Source organism: Protomyctophum bolini (genome assembly GCF_963924005.1).
Source record: "Protomyctophum bolini genome assembly, chromosome: 5".
NCBI classification, from domain to species: domain Eukaryota; kingdom Metazoa; phylum Chordata; class Actinopteri; order Myctophiformes; family Myctophidae; genus Protomyctophum; species Protomyctophum bolini.
The window spans coordinates 48,200,046-48,221,228 of record NC_137866.1 but is presented as its reverse complement, the minus strand read 5'-3'; the positions used below and the strand labels follow the sequence as shown (position 1 = coordinate 48,221,228).

The following is a 21,183-nucleotide window of genomic DNA, read 5'->3' as shown; positions in this document are numbered from 1 at the left end:
TTTATTGTTTTGAGTTTTTGTTTTGTTTTTGTCTTCTTCCTTTTCTTCTTCTTCTTCTTCTTATTATTATTATTATAATAAGTACTATTATTATTATTATTACTATATACAGTAGGCCAAATCTAAGCCCTGCTTAGATTTATTTTTCTCTGAATCTATGGCCAGAACTTTATAGTTTTTTCTTTATTTTTTTATTTCTTTATTTTTTTTCATGGAATCTAAATCTGACACTATACTCTGCTTAGTGTATTCTGAATCTTGTTCAAACATGGGTAGGCGAAATAAGCCTCGGCTTCAGCCTTCACCTTTTCGGTACCACTAGTAGGCCTACCACTAGTGGAAATGAATGTATGTACTGTAGGTCTGTATGTACTCCTTTTATTAACCAAAATAAAATCTATCTATCTATCTACTGGCAGGTACAGTCCCGAGACAGGCATTATGTGACATACTGTATATCCAAGCCCAAGTATAGGTCCAAGTATATTCCATGTTTGGGATTTCAATAATTGGGTCTTATCAGTACAGTTGCAGGAGAAAAATAAAAGGCCACCTATATAAATGTGAATGGGTGCGTATTAGTATTACAGTATACATATTAAGGTTATTAGTTACAGCAGGTAGATGCATGGCTTCTTAGAGGATAGTGTTGTTACTTAAAATCAATATAACACATTTTACAAGCAAAAACAGCAGCACAAGATTTTCGTTTTTTGGTTACGTATATACTTTTATATACATTTCTGGCCTGTAACAAAATACTGCAGGATATTATGAGTAGAACTTTTAACCCAAAGTTCAGAAGGGTATTATCTATTAGCTGACTTCTTATCACTGCCATGCGGGTGCTCAACGGAGCACCAGTCCACAGCCAAACAGGTTTAATGCCTGCAGCACTCCAGCATCCAACTCACTTCAAGGGAGAGGCTCGCTCAACTCAAGTTGACAGAGTCTACACTGGTGTATGCTGGGTGCAGATTCGTATAGAAAGAGAATAAAGTCTGCACTCCAGCACCCACTAAAAGTCAGCGCCCTGACAGTATGGCTGATTCTGTGGCAGCGGATGGACATAAATTCTCCATGAAAGAAGTTCACGACTCGTTCAAGGGATGTCTGTTGGAAAACAAAGAAGTCTCCGTTGCGCACTATGCTACCGCGTGGCGTGGGCTAGTAAGGTAAGAGCTTTAGAGTTACAATAACACAGGTCAACCCTGTTCTTGTTCTGGTTTTAATTCTGCCTCTACTATTACGTCTGTTTCTGTTTGTCATGCAAAAAGTATTTTCTGCCATCATTGAGCAGTTATAATGTACCTCATATTGATCATGCTGTATAATGGACCAGCTATAGGCTACCATTTAACATGATATGTTATTTTATTTTTTAATATTTATATAGGTTTATGAATAGCATGGGCAGTGTGTTCACCTTCGTCTCCAAGGACGCTGTCAGTAAAATCCAGATCCTAGTCGACTTCCTCGACGGTGAGAACGGCTCCCACTATGTCACCATCCAGTCTATGGTCAAATATGAGTTGGAGAATGAACTGGTGGACGTCGACAAGAGGGGCAGTCACCCGGAGTCGGGCAGCCGCACCCTGTTAAGACTCCACCGCACCCTGCGGTTGTTGGAGCTGTTCTGGGAGCGCCTCCGTACCAGTACAGAAGACTGTAAGACCTCAGTCATGTGCGCGGAGTCCTACGATGAGTCCGTGGCCCGGCACCATCCCAGGGTTGTACGTACGGCTGTGAGAACAGCACTTCTTGTCCTGCCGGGCCGTGACAAGTTCTTCAAAGCGATGAATGCAGGTACCCAGGAGCAGGTGGTGGCCATGCTAGGTGATGCTCTACCGCTCATCTCCGAGGTGTACAGGATCACAGAGGACGTCTATGCTCGACACAAACTCTTGGAAATACCTTAGAGTTTGAGAATAAAAAAGGTGCTTTCCCCCCCCCCCCCCCACTGGGATGTGGCTCAAGTTGTAAAGACATGATGAAATGATACAATTGTTCATGTTAGTTGTTGATTTATCAATGGGCATTGTATCCAATCTGCCAACATTCTCTGGTTGTACTGTCCTGTAAATTCCTGGCACTGCTTTGTTCCACCTACATTACATTGTTAAATGCTGAGTGTTCATTTATCTCCGAGAGTGAACAAATGGAACATAATTATCTGCGCTCTTGCACCAACAAATATTAAAAAGAGAGCAGAGTCCACACACTGGATCCAGCTCTAAATATATATATATATATTTTACAATTTTATTTATACATTTTCAGACATACTTTACAAACAATCACATCACATCACCTATTCAAAGGAAAAATAATGGAAAGATAATACATTTAGCACAGAAACAAAAACAAAACATACACACATGAAAATAATATTATACAATAGATCACAGTTAAGAGTTTTTTTAGAAACTAAAAAAATGAAATAAAACATTCATGTGCATACATACTTCAGCCGGTTAATGATAGGTGAGAAAAAACGGTTGCCACATTCTGTCGAATACTTTTGTTTTAAGAGAAACGTCATATCTTATCTTTTCCATTTGTAGCAGGCTGGTCAATTCTGCTATAGCCATACATTAAAAGTGGGTACTTCCACTCCTTTCCAATGGGTCAGAATATTCCTTTTTTTTTGTTGGTAGTGAGTCAGAAATGACAGGTCTTGAAATCCACCCAGAATAGCACAGTAGGGGTCTGGGGAGCTCTAAAGAGCTTCCTCAAATGCCTGACACGGCAAAGGTACCGTATCTCATTCCCATCTTTGTCCATCGGAAGGTCAAAATGACCTAAATTACGATGGACACTTGCTCTACAATTAATGCCTGCATAAGCAATCACACAAATGTTGCAAACTTTTACATTCTTAACAAAGGTTGGAAAAAGGCTCTAAATGTAAACTTGTTGGTAATCTTAATAAGTCAACATTAAGAACTAAGGCATTGGTAGACCTGCAGGGTCCATTTTGTTCCATTTGTACACTGAGTCCAATAAACACTAAAGATTTTACTGTGTGCCCCAATTTGTTGTATGCTGTCTGGGCCTATACTTACTAGACATAATGGTGAAATCAAGTCAACTTGAATATATGCTGTTAATGTTTTTCGATGGAAATCATTTATGATGATGGGACATCTTTGTCTAAATTCACATTCAGCTTTTCCCTTTTATAGCCTTATTTTACATGAAGGGAAACATGTTAAATGTAAACTAAGTGCAGTAGCACAATGACTATGAAGTAATTCATCCTGATACACTGTAAATAATGAAAACTACCTGTATATATCTGCTGGTTGATTCAAAATACAGTCAATTATTGTGTTACTATGCATGCTGGGCAAGACCTACGCTGTAGACGCTATCATTTGTTTTGGGCGGAAGTTGCGGGATTTTGGCGGAAGTATACCGCTCAAGGAAATTATGTTGATACTTTACAAATCAGTTTACCTTCTCCGTGAATGAAACAAGTGTTGTGAATGGTCGGAACGTCGTATCCGGGGGAAATAAATCTGTCGGATGTTCCGGACCGACACTTCCGCCGATAGCGTCTCTGCCTTAGGTTGTGACCAGGCTTTTTGGAAGATGAGCAAGCCTGGGAAGGACCGATACGAGGCTAGTTAGTTACTATGGTACGAAAAAGATGAAATGACAAAAAGACTACTGTAATATACCTATATTTGAAATCATTGTAGCCAAAATAAATTACAATTCATGGGATTTCTGTCCTTTACGTTTTTTGTTTTCAGATTTATCTATGCACAGTTTTGCTTCCAATGGAGACCCAATTGGCCACTTGGCCATTGGTGGTTAATGTATAACCTGCACCTGATGAGATGTAATCCTAAGTATTATAATAAGGTTTTTATAGACTATACTGAATAAGACCCTTCTTTGTTAGGTGATGTTGTGTGTGTCTGCCTTCATGTACCCTCGTGCAGTGGCGGAAGGTTCTTATAACGGCAGTGGGTGCCCCCAGCCCGCTCCCCTCCCCTCTCTCCCGGCTCATGGCTCTTTACAGACGGGCCGACGGCACACAGACAGCAGCCTCTCCGCTGTCCGTGTCAGTGTTGCTGCAGGAGTGTGAATGAACCGTTTGAATACCTGTGCTGTGAACACCGTAAAGGTGTGTGCCTATACGTGACAAAATGACCAGGGGGAGGGGAGCTTCAGCCTTCAGCTGACTGCAACTTGTTCCTGTTCGCAGATGACTCGGCACTGCTGGTCTCGGACAGGAACAAACTGCAGGTTGAAAAAACCCTCAGCTCTGAACTCGGTAGAATCTGCACCTGGCTCGCTGATAACAAACTATCCTTACACCTGGGAAAAACTGAATCCATTCTCTTCGGATCAAATAATAATCTCAGCAAGGCAGATGACTTCTTGGTTAGAGTGGGTGACAATATTATCACACGAAAAGATGAAATTACCTACCTAGGTTCCATCCTGGAGGCCAATCTTTCCGGTGATAAAATGGCCACCAACGTAATCAAAAAAGTCAATCAAAGAACAAGATTCCTTTACAGGATCTCCTCACTGGTCAACAAAAACACCCTGAAGACCCTAACAGGAGCCCTCGTACAAGGTTTCTTTGACTATGCATCCACCTCGTGGTACCACAGCACCTCAAAGGCCCTTAAAACAAGGCTCCAGACCTCCCAAAACAAACTAGTCAGGCTCCTACTTGGCCTCACCCCCCAAACCCACCTCACCCCTGCCCACTTTGACAGGCTGGGATGGCTTAGGGTCGACGACAGAGTACAGCATCTTGCAATGGGTCTGGTCCACAAGATTCGATACACCACCAAGATACCCATGTACCTGTCTAAATACTTCCTTAATGTAAACGAAGTCCACACCCACAACACCAGAGGGAGTGCAACAAACCATGTACAACCCAGATTCGGCACAAACAAGGGACTAAATTCTTTTCGCTCCTATGCCACCAAAATGTGGAACGCCCTACCAACAGTCATTAAGACATGTGAATCCCTTGACTCCTTCAAAACCGCTCTCAAAGGGCACCTACGGATGGCTGCAATTCGAAACTGGCCTCTGTAAAATCTGAATCCCCCCCACCGCCCACCCCTTTTCCCCTCACTGTATATGTATCCTTTCCCTTTTTGCCTCCTACATGATGAATTCCTGTTCTGTTCTTTGACTACATAGAAGTGTCTATTTGTATGTCTCTAAATGTTTTGATGAATTGAACAATGTGGACCCTGTTGTAAACAAGTGTAATGCTTAATTGGGTCGTCCACTCACAGTTGACAGTCTCTGTATTGAGTTTGTGCTTAAAATGTACTGTAATTCTACAAACTGTTAATAAATATTTCAATCAATCAATCAATCAGCCAGTGGGTGCTATTTGGCTTACTATTGTGTCAGTGGGTGCTTCAGCCCTCAAGCACTCCCGGAGTTGACGCCGTTGATTTCTAGCTCTTGGATAATAATCAGAACATACATTTTCAGGTTGGTATACCAATTCCATGCAAAACAGGAGGGAGGACTTTGAGACAAATTAATAAGCAGACAACATTGGAACTATATATATGATAAATGATTTTTCAATGTGTTTTCTCACCTGATTGGATGAAATTTGCAACCCACCTGAAAATCAAATGTCTGTTTATTCTAGAGATATAGAGCTTGATCTTTTATCAAACAATATCACTTACAACAGTGGCAGCAATTTATCAATATCAGCTCATCTGCAAGCTCACAACATGATGTGACTTGAAGATCTGCTGAAAAAATCTTAAAAACAAACAAAACCCATGCACTAATCTAGTTTGACCCCCATCTGAAAATACTTTGTGCAACGGACGCCCGTTGCACAAGGTATTTTCAAATGGGGGTCCGCAGACAAATAAACATACAGTATATCAATCTGTGGGGCCTTGACATGAAAAGGTTTGACAACCACTGTCCTTACACCATCTTTACCCATTTTGGGCAGGAACGGCCTTTTGGTGTTTTAAACATTGTTAATAATTTAGCTATTGAAAAATAGCAGATCTACAAGCTCATAGCACGGCACCGAGTGCCGAGCTACGAGCTTCTAGGTCTATTTTTGAAAAATCGTGAAAATGTGGCACAGATCTTTGAATATATATTTCAGAGCGAACATTTTTAACTAAAACGTTGGCTTCTGGGGGGTCCCTGGAACTACATATTTTGAGATGGGGGGTCCGTGGCCCAATAGAGATAATTCTGTGGGGGTTGAGCACCGCTGACAACATGGGTTTTTCAGAAAAATGTTAGGGTTTTAAAGCCTTTTTTTCAATCGACCTCAGTCCAAAATGGGTTAGTAAGAATGATGTTGTGCTTTGACTTCCTGGTCCGGCGTGATTGGTTGTTCAGAGGCGGCGTGCGTGCGGCTGCAGCAGCGCAGGGTCTACCAGGCTATGCTGCAGGGGCAGGTCTGCTGATTGGTGGCGGGGGGGCGGGTGGCGACCCCCCCCTCTCTGAGGAATGGGAAGCTCAGAATGGTGAGCGGGGAGAGGAGAGGAGAAGAAGTACGAATGGACAAGAGCCTGGAGGGAACAAGAGAGAGAGAGACTTTTACTTAAGTACAACTATCAATACTGCAATGTAGAATTACTCCGTTACAAGTAAAAGTCCGGAATTAAAAATGTACTTGAGTAAAGAAGTACAAAAGTATCGGTATCAAAATGTGCTTAAAGGGACATCGTCTACTCAGGGTTTTATGAACACCTCAGACAGTTTTTAAGTTGCTTGATTCAGTGTTCAGATTAGAAACCCATACAAACCCATTCTAACTACAACCTCCATTTTTAGATTCATCGAATATATAATTTTCTGGTGACTCATACTGCCCTCCAACACACACACACAAACACACACACACAACACACACACACACACACACACACACACACACACACACACACACACACACACACACACACACACACACACACACACACACACACACACACACACACACACACACACACACACAAACCTGTTCTGAGAACAGGTTGTAAGTACCGGAAAAAAATAAACACGGAATAAATGTGTCTTTAGCTTTCCTCTTAACTCATAGAATGCTGAAAGCGTTTTTAAACGTTTTATTATAGCCACCCCTAAGAAGCGCATAACGTTTTTATACGTTTTATGGTCCAAAAAACGTTTTTTTATTGATTACTATAGTTCAACTATATTTGCGCCCGGACAACTCATAATGTAACACCGATCGGCTCTAAAAAGAGTTAAAACCCCCCCCTGCTGAAAAGAGGTGTTGGTCTGAGAAGCGTCTGGCACCGCCTATTGGTTGGTCTATGCGAGGACGTACGACGTAATGGAGACGGCCGTCCGGCATAGACCAACGCAGATGTCAGGGGATCTAAAATGGATGGGACAATGCTCTTGTTTGTGTGAATACACTCGATTCCCCCTCCCCTCCTGTTTCTACATGGTTTCTCCCGAGGGAGAATGGTGGGGGGGGGGGTCTCTTCCTCTTGGATCGCATTGGCAGTTCCCCCCCCACTCCCGAGTCCCCACTGCTTTCAACTGCAAGGCTTGCACTCTCATTCTCGGAACAAGATACAACGCGATTTGCTCTCTGACCGTATATAAACCTGCAACGATCGGCATTTGATTTCATAACGTAACGTTTGCCAGACACATGTGGAGTTAGTCATGGACAGATTGCACATCATTATCGAGGGCCCGCCATGATACGTTGGTCGCTGATCGCAAGCCGTACTGCTGCTGCTGCTGCGCTGCTCGCATCCAACCATCCAATCCATCCCCCTTTCTCGTTACAACAGGCTATTATAAACTCACCGTCGAGCAGCCTGCCCTGCACCTAATGTGATAAAATGAACGGCAGGACAAAATCGGATCGATTATTATCTGTCTATCAGCAACATACGGGTGTTTGTCTTGCAACGACAGGTGGTGCTTTCTCGTTTTTTTTCTTCCAAATACGTTGACGTGCTGCTTCTGCTGCTGCCGCATCCATCTCGTTGTTTTTCTTGTTGTTTTTTTTCCCAAACATGTCCAGACACAATCCGATCCAGTCTCGCGTCTCACCTTATAGATACGCGAGACTGGATCGATGAGGTTAGTGGTATGTCTGGACATGTTTGGAGCGGCACACGACAATCGACAATAATGTTGATTATGCAAGATCATTTCCTCAAAGCCTAGTTGCCCCCCCCCCCCGTTACTGCGATTGTAGCTCGAATCACAGAATGAGTTCAATGAGCGTAGGGAGAGGGCACATATGGGGCTACGATTGAGGCTGATTTATATTTTCTAACAACTTAGGAGAGAGACTGACCACGATGCAGGCAGAAGAAAGTTTCCAAGTCCGTTTTATGATCAGATAATGTGCATCAAGACTCTCTGCTTTCATAAGAAAAAAACTAATACTGTAATTGCGAATGCAATGAGCACTTACTATGAGACCTAGCAGATCACGTCTGTCTGTCTGTCTGTCTGTCTGTCTGTCTGTGTGTGTGTGTGTGTGTGTGTGTCTGTCTGTCCCGCTTACTGTATATGTGGACCTGGCCCTTTTGTGCCCATATATGGAGCTGAGTGATTTGTGAGTCATGGTGACATGAGTGTGATGGCGTGGTCCTGCTTTGGGGACTCCTTATATGGTTATGGCTGAGTCATGGTGACATGAGTGTGATGGCGTCTTTTGTGACCATATATGGAGCTGGCGTGGTCCAAGCACTAACTATGACACCCTGCAGATCATGTCTGTAATTTATTCTAATTGTTATTGCAATTTACGATCTGCGTTCGCCTTCCGCGTTCGCGCGTCTTACTCGTAATAATAAAAATCACACCCCTGTGAAGTGAGCAGTGCAATGTTGTGAAGTGAGCAGTGCAACATTGCACTGCTCACTTCACTGGGGTGTGATTTCTATTATTATTACAGTATTAGTATTTTTCTTATGAAAGCAGAGAGTATTCTGTTTCATACGGTATATAGTATGTACATGTCGCTATAGGCCTTATTTTGTGAATATTTAGTTGTTAGGTCCATGCTCTCTAAAATTATCTTTTTCAGAGAACTTTAGAGATGGCATGGGCCTGAATAACTATTATTCACAAAATAAGGCCTATAGCGACATGTACATACTATATACCGTATGAAACAGTCGACTCTCTGCTTTCATAAGAAAAATACTAATACTGTAATAATAATAAAAATCACACCCCTGTGAAGTGAGCAGTGCAATTGCACTGCTCACTTCACAGGGGTGTGATTTTTCTGGGTGGTATTTTTCTTATGAAAGCAGAGAGTCTACTGTTTCATACGGTATATAGTATGTACATGTCGCTATAGGCCTTATTTTGTGAATAATAGTTCTTCGGGTCCATGCCTTCTCTAAAGTTCTCTGGTGGGCGCAAGCTGCATTCAATAGCCAATTAGTGACAAACTGTATATGTGTACAATGTGTACTGTTTTCCTCCTAAAAGTAGACATTCAGGGCTTTCATTCGGTATATGGTTTGTATAGGATATTATTTGTGCTCAATTTTATATCGGTCTTTTGAACTAAAAAAACTGAACTGAAATGTCTGTCAACTTCAGGCCTCCATATCTCTGTTGTTTTTTTTCACAAGCAGCGTGCAGGCAAAAGCAGGTGTTAGAAAAAGGTCAATATCTCCAGAATGGAAGATGGTAGAATCATAATTTTTTTTTTAAATTGAAGTGGACAAGTTGGGCTTTCTTTTTATTTATGCGATTGTGATTCTCGCTATAAGAGGCCCCTCGCTGTGGGCCCCCCAAAAAGTTCAAAAAGCCCATGTTAAGCCTTCAGCACCAGTAAGCCATGGTCCGCTAGAACCTGTAGCAGTTAAAGTGTTAAAAGAGTCTACTGACTCAGCATTTTTTAACATGAGGGGCAGGGCGTTCCAAAGAGTAGGAGCAACCACTGCGAAAGCCCAGTCGCCCCTTTGTTTTCAGTTTAGTCCCCCAGTATCTTCAGTAGGTATTTGTCTGAGGACCTAAGGGTTCTCACATTAGACTTTAAAGCCCAGTCGCCCTTTGTTTTCAGTTTAGTCCCCCAGTATCTTCAGTAGGTATTTGTCTGAGGACCTAAGGGGTCTCACATTAGACTTTAAAGCCCAGTCGCCCTTTGTTTTCAGTTTAGTCCCCCAGTATCTTCAGTAGGTATTTGTCTGAGGACCTAAGGGGTCTTTGTTTTCAGTTTAGTCCCCCAGTATCTTCAGTAGGTATTTTGTCTGAGGACCTAAGGGGTCTCACATTAGACTTTGGGGGCAGTATAGGTCATGAATATATGAAGGGGCCAGCCCGTGCAATGCTTTGTAGGTTGTTACAACTTAAAATCAATTCTGGCCTTAATTGGAAGCCAGTGCAAAGAGGCTAAATACAGGAGTTATGTGGGCCCTATACGGTTGGTATTTGTGAGTATTCTAGCTGCAGTGTTTTGAAACAATTGAAGTCGGGATAGAGATGAATGGTTTAGCATGGTGTAGAGACCGTGACGATAGTCCAAACGGGAGGATATGAATGCGTGTATGATTTTTTTTTCCCAGGTCTTGAGGTGACAGAATTGACTTGATTTTTGCAATGTTGCGCAGATGGCAGAGTTGTGAGGACAGTGCGGTCGTTAATTTGTAGTTAGATACCAACGTGTGTGTGTGTGTGTGTGCATGTGTGTGTGCATGTGTGTGTGTTTTGTGCATGCTTACCTGTGTGGCTGAACAGCGCTGTTTGGAAGGATAAATGAGGAACTTATTGAGCAGGTCGACAGCCTGCGGGGGCGCATCTGGAACTATCTCCTCCAAGGGGATTGCAGGATTCTCTTTAAAGGTGATTTTATTATAATCAGGCAACTCCACTATCTCCTAGAGAGAGAGAGAGAGAGAGAGAGAGAGAGTTTAGGTTTGGGCATATAGAGGCTTTAGGACGGTGTTTAGGGGTTAGAGTTGGAGTTACAGTATGTCTGATTTATACGTGTTTTCACAAAGTAAATCAAGAAATTACACAGCAACATATTTTGAGCTCGTAGATCGGCTATTTTGGTACGCGACACAGGCACTCAACTGTGTATAGGGTAGGCCTACATAAAAATAAAATTAAATAAAATTAAAAAAAATGTATATATAGCACCTCTCTCTTTGCCCCTACCAGGAACCTGTGTGTGTGTGTGTGTGTGTGTGTGTGTGTGTGTGTGTATCTTACAGGCCAGACGTCCTTGTTGGGCGTTCCCAGAACACGGAGGACGCAGCAGAGCTGTTCGATATCGTTCTCCCCGGGGAACAGGGGAGAGGAGTTTAACAACTCCCCAAAGATACATCCTACTGCCCTGGAAATGCATGCGCACGCACGCATGCACACGCACACGCACACACACACACACACACACACACACACACACACACACACACACACACACACACACACACACAGTCAATATAACATAACATGCCATCAATGGCCGTGGGTAGCGATTCAGGGCTAATTTATGTATGGTCTAATTATCTTTATGCATTAGAGATTAGACAACAGTTTTCTCACCACAGATCCACTCCCTCGTCATATTTCCGGGCTCCGTACAGCAATTCTGGGGCCCTGTACCACCTACACACGCACACGCACACGCACGCACGCACGCACGCACGCACGCACGCACGCACACACACACACACACACACACACACACACACACACACACACACACACACACACACACACACACACACACACACTGTATATCTTATCTAGAGATATATTTTCTCATGCACACCCACATGTAGTACACCATACCTGGTAGCTACTTGGTGGCTGTACAGTCTGTCTGTCTGATTTGAGAACAGTCTGGCCAAACCAAAGTCGGCGATCTTCAAATGGCCTGAAGAACTGATTAACAGGTTGGCTGGCTTCAAATCCTGCACAGACAAGACAAGAAGACAGACAGACAGACAGACAGACAGACAGACACAGACAGACAGACAGACAGACAGACAGACAGACAGACAGACAGACAGACAGTAAAATCAGCTGGTGGAAATGTCATGAATTTAATGAAGAGGGGGTGAGTGGGGGAAGTCCAACGTTGCTGACCGCGACACAACGCCACAATACCCCGGAACAGTAGTTTATTTAATGTCAGGTAAACATTCCCTGTTTACCGACATTTTCGGCATTTACCATTTCCGCCAAAGCTTGAAATTGAACTTGACAAAGCTGTCGTACGCTTTGTCCTCACCTGTTTTTCTGTCGTAGAACAGCGGAGCAGCATTGTTTGACCCGCTGCGAGGCTGTCACAGGCATCTAAACATAATGTTTTCACTCCTAAAATGTATAAAACTAATAATAGCCTACATGTGAAAAATATACATTTTGTAAAAGCATGTCATATGAAATTGGTATAGGATATTATCATATTTCCAAGTGTGCAAGCTTATTGAAATCGTGCAATAAAAAACAATGCTGCAAGTCATGCTTAAGCCATTTAAACAGTGTCTTGCATGAGCGCATACTGTGCATGCAGGTCACGACAGTGACAGAGACAGACAGAACAGGAGCGGAGGAGATGCAGAGTTGCAAAACAGCATTTGTCACGGGCTGTGCGTTTCCAAACTCATTCCAATGACGTGAGCAATGTTATTTAATTAATGCTTCACATAATCACAGGTTCAGGTTTTCGTTCACGAATCTTGTTGCATATTAAATGAATAAACATTTTAATAATTGCATATACAACTAACACACAGTGACAGTTGCTTGCATGCGTCTGTGTGTGTGTGTGTGTGTGTGTGTGTGTGAGGCGGTCAGCAAGGCAAGGAAGGCTTGACTTCAGACTTGACTCATGTAACTATGGTTTCCAAGGTCGTACTGCAGTTGTTCATGTCGCAAAAACGAGGGCAAGGCTTGATTTCATAGGGCGTGCCAGGTAGATTTCAGCCGTCACATTTATTACCGTCGGAACGAAATTAAGGAAGGATCAGCGATCACTTTATAAATGCCGTGGCGACGTGGGTGCACTACGAAACCTACACTCGAATATGTGGCAGATTTTACAATCGATTGATAAATGAGGGCCTTAGTCTCTATAGTGACAAAGGTTTGTTTTGAGAGTCAAATAAACGTTGGTCCTTTGGTGCGATATCTTCTTAGATCATTAACATTTATAAAAGTAACGGGTCGCACTCAGAGTGGCAAGAGAGAGTTTACTTTTTTTTATTATTTCTTACATGTCCGCACCAAGCCCCCCAGTGCAGCTCTCCAACGTTGAAGCACTGGGCCCTAGTGGTAAGAGGTGGGACTACACACACACACACACACACACACACACACACACACACACACACACACACACACACACACACACACACACACACACCCCATACCCGGTGCATGATATTGTTGTGATGGAGGAAAGCCACTCCCCTCAGCAGCATCATCATGTAACCTTTGACCTGTGACGGGGTCAGAGGTCGTCTCGAGTTCCTGATGACCTCAGAGAGGTCTGACAGCATGTACTCAAACACCAGAACAAAGCCTGTACCATGAGGAAAGCCTGCCTTTAACTTCACTACCTGCGGAGGAGAGGAGAGGAGAGGAGAGGAGAGGAGAGGAGAGGAGAGGAGAGGAGAGGAGAGGAGAGGAGAGGAGAGGAGAGGAGAGGAGAGTTAATTGTCCTTCCATTAGCAATATTTCCAAGTTTACAGTGTTTCTCAACCAATGAGCCTACAGCATATAATGTTCTACTTCTTACCGGGTGTGTGTTGAAGTATTGCTGAGCAAGATAAACACTCTCTAGGAGCCATAATGCTGCTAATATTTAAGATGGTAAATGCAGAGGAAACATTTGATGTAGACAGAGAGACAGACAGACAGACAGTGTGTGTGTGTGTGTGTGTGTGTGTGTGTGTGTGTGTGTGTGTGTGTGTGTGTCACCTACATACTGGTTGTCTTCTATCTCCTGCAGGGCTTTGATCTCCCTGAGAACCTGGGTTGGAATTCCATCCTCCAGTCTTCTCAGCGCTATTTTCTTCAATGCTACCGTCTCCCCAGTCTGAGAGAGATAGACACAAACAGAGGGAGAGAGTGAGAGGGAGAGAGCAAGAGAGAGAACAGGAGTGATTGAAGAGAGAATTCTATGGCTATGTTTGCACATACGTTGCATGAAGCAACAGTGTAGAAGCATTGCATGCATGGTATTGTACTTTTCCCCCCCTATTTGATCCAAACATAAAGATAATAAGCAAAGAAAGAGAAGCACACTAGTAGAGAAAGAGATAAATGGAGTAACAACAATTAAGGCACAGTAGAAGAGATGAGAGACTTGTATAGGAGAGAGAGATAGCAGCTAGGAAACCTGAGAGACAGACAGTGTATAGGAGAGACAGACAGCAGCTAGGAAACCTGAGAGACAGACAAGTGTATAGGAGAGACAGACAGCAGCTAGGAAACCTGAGAGACAGACAAGTGTATAGGAGAGACAGACAGCAGCTAGGAAACCTGAGAGACAGACAGTGTATAGGAGAGACAGACAGCAGCTAGGAAACCTGAGAGACAGACAGTGTAAAAAGCGACAGTTTAGGAGAGATCGACAATGTGTGAGAGACAGGACAGATCATTTACCTCGATGTGTTTGGCTTTAAAAACGATGCCGTGAGCTCCTTCTCCAATCCGGCCCAGAATACTGTACTGGTCCATTTAGGCTACTGGTCTATCACTGGTTAATTTGGTTCATTACTGCTCCAATTAGTACATCCTGTCGAACAAGAATAGAATACTATTAATCTAATAGTATTGCTCCATGTTCCTGACACCAAACTGCGCACCATGGGGGACCGGGGCCTTTTGCTCAGCAGCACCACGTCTATGGAATAGCCTCCCCATGGACCTGAGAGTGCCGCAGACTGTGGAATGTTTTAAAACAGGCCTGAAAACCTTCCTGTTTCGGAAGGCCTTTTTGTGCTGAACTGTCGCTTTGCACTGTTTTTGTTAACCCTGTTTTTAACCTTTTATGATAGATCATATGTTTTTAACCTTGTAGCACTCTGAGATTCCTTGTGAATGAAAAGTGCAATATAAATATAAATAAAATTAATTATTATTATTATTATTATTATTATCATCACTGTTTCTCAACGTCACATATACTGATTGATGATTGAATTTGATTGATTGAATACTTTATTAACAGTTTGCAGAAAAAAAGCACATGTAAAGTAGCCTATAGTTCAAAGGTCTGCTGTAATGATTTAAACTCAAGTATAAACCCAAGAAAGCCTCATTTCCATTGGGTTCCTTCATACTCAATTATTTGAAACATAAAGACATACAAATATACTTATATTATGCAAAAGAAACATCATATAAACGACTTCATTATTATTATTTTATTACTTTAGTTGCAATTTTGTCACTGGATAGTAATTTAATCTTTTCTCGTGTGATAACATTGTCACCCACAGGATTTCAGACGTGATGACAAAATGCCGTTTTTCCCCAGACCTTTGTAATGATAGTTTGTTATCAGCGAGCCATGTGCAGAATGCAGATGCTACCGAGTTATTTATCTACCATTCACAATCACATACCTGCTTTGCTAGACTACTGTAGATGTTCTATTATTTTATTTTAATAAAACACAAACGAATCGTCGTCTGTCCTCCGCCATGTTTGTTTACATTGACAACGAGTCTTGTCGCTACAACAAAAAAACCTAAAATAATAAATACAGGATAATCTCAACAAAGAAGCTGAGCCAGAAATCATAAAACAATTAAGATATATGTACAGATTTTTAATAGTATTTATGATTTCGTAAGTTACTTATTGGACGCATATAATATAAATAAGATTAATATATATACTTTTACTTTGGCATAAATATTGATATTTATTTTGAAACTACTTTGCCGGATGTATTCTTGCGTCATCGCCATGCGACCCTTTCAGCATGCGCGACGCTACATGCGCGACCGTGCGCGACACACACACACACACACACACACACACACACACACACACACACTCTTTATTAGTAAACAACAACACTTTTTTTGCAGTTTTCACGAGCCCTGCTTTGGGTGTAAACGTTCAACATCTGAACGTTCATGTTATATCAAATCAATTCAATAATAATACGTTAAAACGTTAGGCTGAAGTTAAGTAAGTTAGTTAGATTTCAGCTTCAGTAAACAGTCAGCATGGGCGATCTGAGTGTGGAGCAGAAAGTGTTTAAATATGAAACGTTCATCAGTGATGTTCTCCAAAAAGACTTGCAGTAAGTACACACCGCGCTTTTGTTATTTTATTGTTTACGTTAATGTATAATTACATTGCTTTTGCTTAATTACATTCGATTTGCAGGGTGTTAAGTAGTACCTATACATTTGGAGATTGTTTACATATTAATCTAGCCCAATATGTGCCCTCTCCTAGCCCCATATGTGCCCTCTCCCTACGCTCATTCTGTAGCTCATCTCGGAGCTAGAACTATATGAGCGTAGGGAGAGGGCACATATGGGGCTAATATTAATCGTGCATGTACGCTTATGCTATTCTCTTACTGTTAACTCAAGCTGCGCAGTTTATGTTAAAGATGTGTCTGTGCATTGGTTATTACGACGTTTATTTCTACTTGTCTATAATGACTGAGTTTGCATACATGTGCAGTTCAGTGCTTCACAGAAGGGTCTAAAATGGAGAAGAGAAAGACAGGCCTGGTTGTGTGTCATGTTGTGGTTGTACTTGTGTTAATGTGAATATGTTTTGGATGTATTCTTAATGTGTTTTTCGTGTAAAATTGTGATGTGTGTTGATGTATTATGGTTGTGTTCATGTTCATCACATTTTGTATCAATGTGTTGTGTTTGTGTAGGAGAGTGTTGGATCAGAGAGACGGTGTCTATGAGAAAATCTCTCAATATCTCCAGTTGAAGAACACCATAGAAAGTCTACAGGTGAGTTTACACTACATGGGTCTTAACCCATTTTGGACTGAGGTCGATTAAAAAAAGGCTTAAAAATCCTATTTTTCCCCGGAAAAATCCATGTTTCTATGTCAGTGGTGCTAAACCTTTTTCATGTCAAGGACCCCCAGAATTATCTCTATCGGGCCACGGACCCCCATCTCAAAATATGTAGTTCCAGGGACCCCCCAGAAGGCAATATTTTAGTTAAAAATGCTCGCTCTGAAATATATATTCAAAGATTTGCACCACATTTTCATGACTTTTAAAAAATAGCAGACCTACAAGCTTGTGGCGCGCTACGAGCTTGTAGATCTAGTAAAAACGGGGACCCGCGCTTAAACCCCCCTTTTTTGTCTTTCTTTCCTACACACACACACACACACACACACACACACACACACACACACACACACCCTCTGACAGTCTCGTACTGTGTTCTTTGTTACAGGAAGCTGAGTCCAAGGATCTGAAGACAGAAATTGATCTGGGTTGTAACTTCTACGTCCAGGCCAACGTGTACGTTCTCTGTGGTGCTAAACGTCGAAGTAGAAATGTCTTCCTAACTCTTCATTCATTATGCATGTTGCTATCGTTCTCGTTGGGGATCTCCCACGAAAAAGATTCTAGCTGACAGCTGCCACGTTACAGCATGATCGCCATGATCGCTGCCTCATTCATGTGACCCAAATAAATAAGGGACCTTCTGCATCAGAGGTGCTTTGATGTGGAGGGGGAGGCGTGGTGCGACACCTGGTGGCTGAATGTTGTATAGCACATTTAACATGTCTACGAGTGTAATTATTGTCTAGTAAATTGAAGGTTGGTGTCTCTGACAATAAGATGTAAAATGTAACCTCGTGAGAACACACCAGCGACGTCGTTAATGTCTAGATTGCCTGCAAGCAAACCTCCTGTCTGGGGCTAAAAGTGTATATTTTTTTCCTGGAGGTTGAGCTTGTGTATCAATGCGTTTCAGGGAGGATTCGTCTAAGATCTTTGTGGCGGTGGGCTATGGCTTCTTTGTTGAGATGACCCATGCAGAAGCACTCAGGTTTATTGAGAAGAAAAACTGCCAGCTCACAGCGTAAGTAAACACACTTATATAATTGTGGCGAGCTGTTAGCATAAACCCCAGTTCCAGGTGCCACCATACACGTTCACTTTAAAATACCATAGAGTATCATTGGAACAAGCACACACTGTTTACCTTTCGCCAGAAGCTTTCACATGGCGGGAGCGTCGCGGTACAAAGGCACAAATTAAATTTGAAATGTGGATGGCAGAAGATCCACCAAGGACAGCTCTCCATGGAGTCCGACTTGTGGAGGTTTGAAAATCCTCCTTTTGAACTGCTTTTACACCGTGATTATATTTTCAAACCCATAGCCGGAGCGGTGGGGCCGTTGCCATAGGAACCGGACCAATGTTAAACGCTGCGGTGGGACTCAACCATTACATAGACGGAGTATACATTGGGGTCCGTATATATATACACGGACCTGGGATATGACGTCCCCTAGCGTCGGGGTACGGGTGCTAGGGACATGGGAAAGAAATAATCTTTTTATTTCTAAACGGTGTTGATTTTTCACTGTGAATCAACCTGCATGATTTAGGCATCACCAAAAATGTATACCTAGTTTGAAAAACTATATTGGCCCAGGCGGTTTATTCATTTATTCATCACACGGACCTTTACACACACACACACACACACACACACACACATTTCGATTTCTTTATTTGAATCCACAAATTACAATTAATTTGACAAGGAAACAAATATAACGGGGTTGACAGTTCATGTTCACTTAAGGATACACATGGCACCTCCTTCTCCACACAGACAAACTGCCTATAACAGACGAGACAGAACAGTATTTGGCAAGTTGTTTGGCTTTGCTTTTTGTCATGCCAGCTATTCTTAGGCCACTCATGGTCAGTTTATGCACATGGCCCAGGCTTCCGAATATCAGTATGGCAAATCTACAGCGATACCCCAAGTTTGTTATGCTTCCAAGTAATGGTTGATACTTAGAATATTTATCTTGGAATGCCTGGTCCATGTACAAATCAAAGACACAGCCCACCTCCAGAATCAGGACCTCCTTGTGTCTGGTGTCAACAAAGACAACATCAGGTGTATTCGGGATGTTAGCAAAGACAACGCACACACACACACACACACACACACACACACACACACACACACACACACACACACACACACACACACACCACTTATGGGAATGTGATTGTATACAGTATGTGGAGAAAAATTGTAATAGATGATAAACAATGATTGTTTTCATGTTTCAGCTTCACTGAAGTTCTCAGCAAAGACTCGTCCAAGATCAAAGCCAACATCCGCATGGTTCTAGAGGTCACTAAATATAATACAAATAACATTAGCATTATTCTATCTACACGCCGATACCAATTTCTCAGAATCAGAGTTCTAATGTGGTAGTTTTTCCAAATGCAGAAACACTTCAGAAACGTGATTGGCTGTGTCTTCTCTTCCTTCCATCTCTCCAGGGTCTGAGAGAGTTGCAGGGACTGACAGTCCTCCCAGAGAGTAGAAGAACGGAAGTCTTGTAGAGCTTAAACCTCACTGGGTATGGGCACATCTAAGGTTCCATGCACGCGGCCAAAGGAAGCTGACTCCTGACGTCTCTTCCGGGTTTTTAGACAGCTTGTATGGATGGAAAAGAAGCTCCACCCATGCGGCAGGTTGCCGTGTCGGCCAGATTCCCGGAAAAGCTTGCCCCAGCGGCAACCTGCCATGTGGTTGGAGCTTCTTTTCCATCCACCAGCTGTCTAAAAAAACGAAAATTACGCAAAACACAGCTTCTTCTGTCCGCGCATGGAATCTAAAGTGTGCCCAGGCTGTCTGTGGAAGCAGGAGGCCTTATGGGACTTCATTGGGACAAGACATACAGACTGGAGTCAAAACCAATTCATGAGAAGAATGTCTTATTTACGGCTGCCAGCATCAGTTTGTTTCTTAGACTACGGTATTCATGTTTTTTTTTTAAGAAATTGAATAATTGAGAATCATCATCATTGTCTTATACAATCTACAGTATCGATGAATCACCCCAAAAATGCCCTAATTTATACATTTCAACAAAGAAAACTGCTATTTTTGCTCTTGTATATAAAATAATAATAACCTTATTGACCATAAGCCTGGGACATGGGCACAGAGGGGGTAGTTTACCACTGGTTGGATATACTGTTATGTGATCCCTGGGTCAATTTGGGTACATTTGTAATTTTGTACATACAGTATGCTATCTTGGTGTATGCAATTAAGTATAAGTTAAGTTGAAGAAAAGTTGACTTAATACTCTTGTCACACAATGTTGATGCTTGCTGAAAACGTGTTATAAAAACAAGACTGAGTCATATCAGTGCTGTCAGGCTGAAGACCTGGTTTATTTCGGTGAAGAATTCTGTGACCTCCCAGAAGATTTCCTTTCATTATTATTGTCTTTTGTCTTATGACTTACGGCTAACGTTTTTCAGGCCAAGGACCCTTTAACCGAGAGAGAGATGAAGCAGGGCTGCTATAAATATTGCATAAACAATTTGTTTCAGATTAAACATTGTCATTAACTTCATAGATAATGTAACCCCTCAAAATAGGGATGCGAAGGTTCAAGTGGTTAATGTAAAACAAAATCTCTGAGGACCTCCAGAGGGGTTCAGACCCCCTGTCGAAGACCCCTGGTCTACGGTATTATAGAATAGATGTAGTGATACCTGCATATTACCACCTAACCACAGCATGTTCGCATTATTATTGGTGTCCCACCCATAAAAGGGTCGCTGTTGCAGGGTGTAAAGTCTACAGCTCCCTTGTGAAAATTGACTCTATAACAGCATGTACTCTGAGGGTCACAATGAAAATAAAACTCCCAGGGTCAGGGAAATCTTTAACTTTATTCATCATCATAGGTTTCATTTGTATTTGTGTCATACAAATTATATAATGGCAGTGAAATTGAATCATATTGAAATTGAATGTAAACATGTAGTTTGATAACAGAAGACCGGCTGCTTAATTTATTGCAAGTCTGTGTTTTTGGCTTTTTGCATGTCTTATTGGTTTGACAATAATTGAGTGTCAACCCAACTTGTTATGATGCAGTCACTGCGTCCAATGAAATGCCCGGATGATGGATGAGCTGGCACTACGTCAGCGGAAGCCGGAAGTGTACAG

At 42.2% G+C, this 21,183-nt stretch overlaps 3 protein-coding genes across 5 annotated transcripts; 2 read left to right on the top strand and 1 right to left on the bottom strand.

Annotated features, from left to right (window-relative positions):
- Positions 1 to 936: 936 nt before the first annotated feature.
- Positions 937 to 1,919, top strand: LOC308316260 (ceramide-1-phosphate transfer protein-like; the record flags this gene model as incomplete). The annotated part of the gene is made up of 2 exons (XM_080764765.1): positions 937 to 1,175; positions 1,397 to 1,919. Exons 1-2 carry the CDS (start codon positions 1,042 to 1,044, stop codon positions 1,917 to 1,919), a joined length of 657 nt encoding a protein of 218 aa, XP_080620891.1. The 5' UTR covers positions 937 to 1,041.
- On the bottom strand, positions 1,654 to 15,672 carry cdk20 (cyclin dependent kinase 20). 3 transcript variants are annotated; one of them, XR_013964138.1, is made up of 12 exons: positions 15,576 to 15,672; positions 14,611 to 14,743; positions 13,928 to 14,041; positions 13,374 to 13,562; positions 11,788 to 11,909; positions 11,539 to 11,601; positions 11,203 to 11,326; positions 10,710 to 10,865; positions 5,594 to 6,545; positions 5,387 to 5,450; positions 3,460 to 3,604; positions 1,654 to 1,766 (listed from the first exon to the last, which is right to left on the bottom strand). XR_013964138.1 is itself a non-coding variant. In XM_080764763.1 (9 exons), the coding sequence occupies exons 2-9, from the start codon at positions 14,683 to 14,685 to the stop codon at positions 6,369 to 6,371; spliced, it is 1,020 nt and encodes a 339-aa protein (XP_080620889.1). In that variant the 5' UTR covers positions 14,686 to 14,743; positions 15,576 to 15,672; the 3' UTR covers positions 4,590 to 6,368. The 3 variants fall into 3 exon arrangements, 1 of the variants encoding a protein (XP_080620889.1); XR_013964139.1 differs by lacking the exon at positions 1,654 to 1,766 and having other exon boundaries at positions 1,987 to 3,604; XM_080764763.1 differs by lacking the exons at positions 1,654 to 1,766; positions 3,460 to 3,604 and having other exon boundaries at positions 4,590 to 6,545.
- Positions 15,673 to 15,997: 325 nt separating this feature from the next.
- uxt (ubiquitously-expressed, prefoldin-like chaperone) lies at positions 15,998 to 20,543 on the top strand. The gene is made up of 6 exons (XM_080764767.1): positions 15,998 to 16,264; positions 16,862 to 16,943; positions 17,404 to 17,471; positions 17,932 to 18,039; positions 19,275 to 19,338; positions 19,494 to 20,543. The coding sequence occupies exons 1-6, from the start codon at positions 16,188 to 16,190 to the stop codon at positions 19,554 to 19,556; spliced, it is 462 nt and encodes a 153-aa protein (XP_080620893.1). The 5' UTR covers positions 15,998 to 16,187; the 3' UTR covers positions 19,557 to 20,543.
- The last annotated feature ends 640 nt before the right edge of the window (positions 20,544 to 21,183 follow it).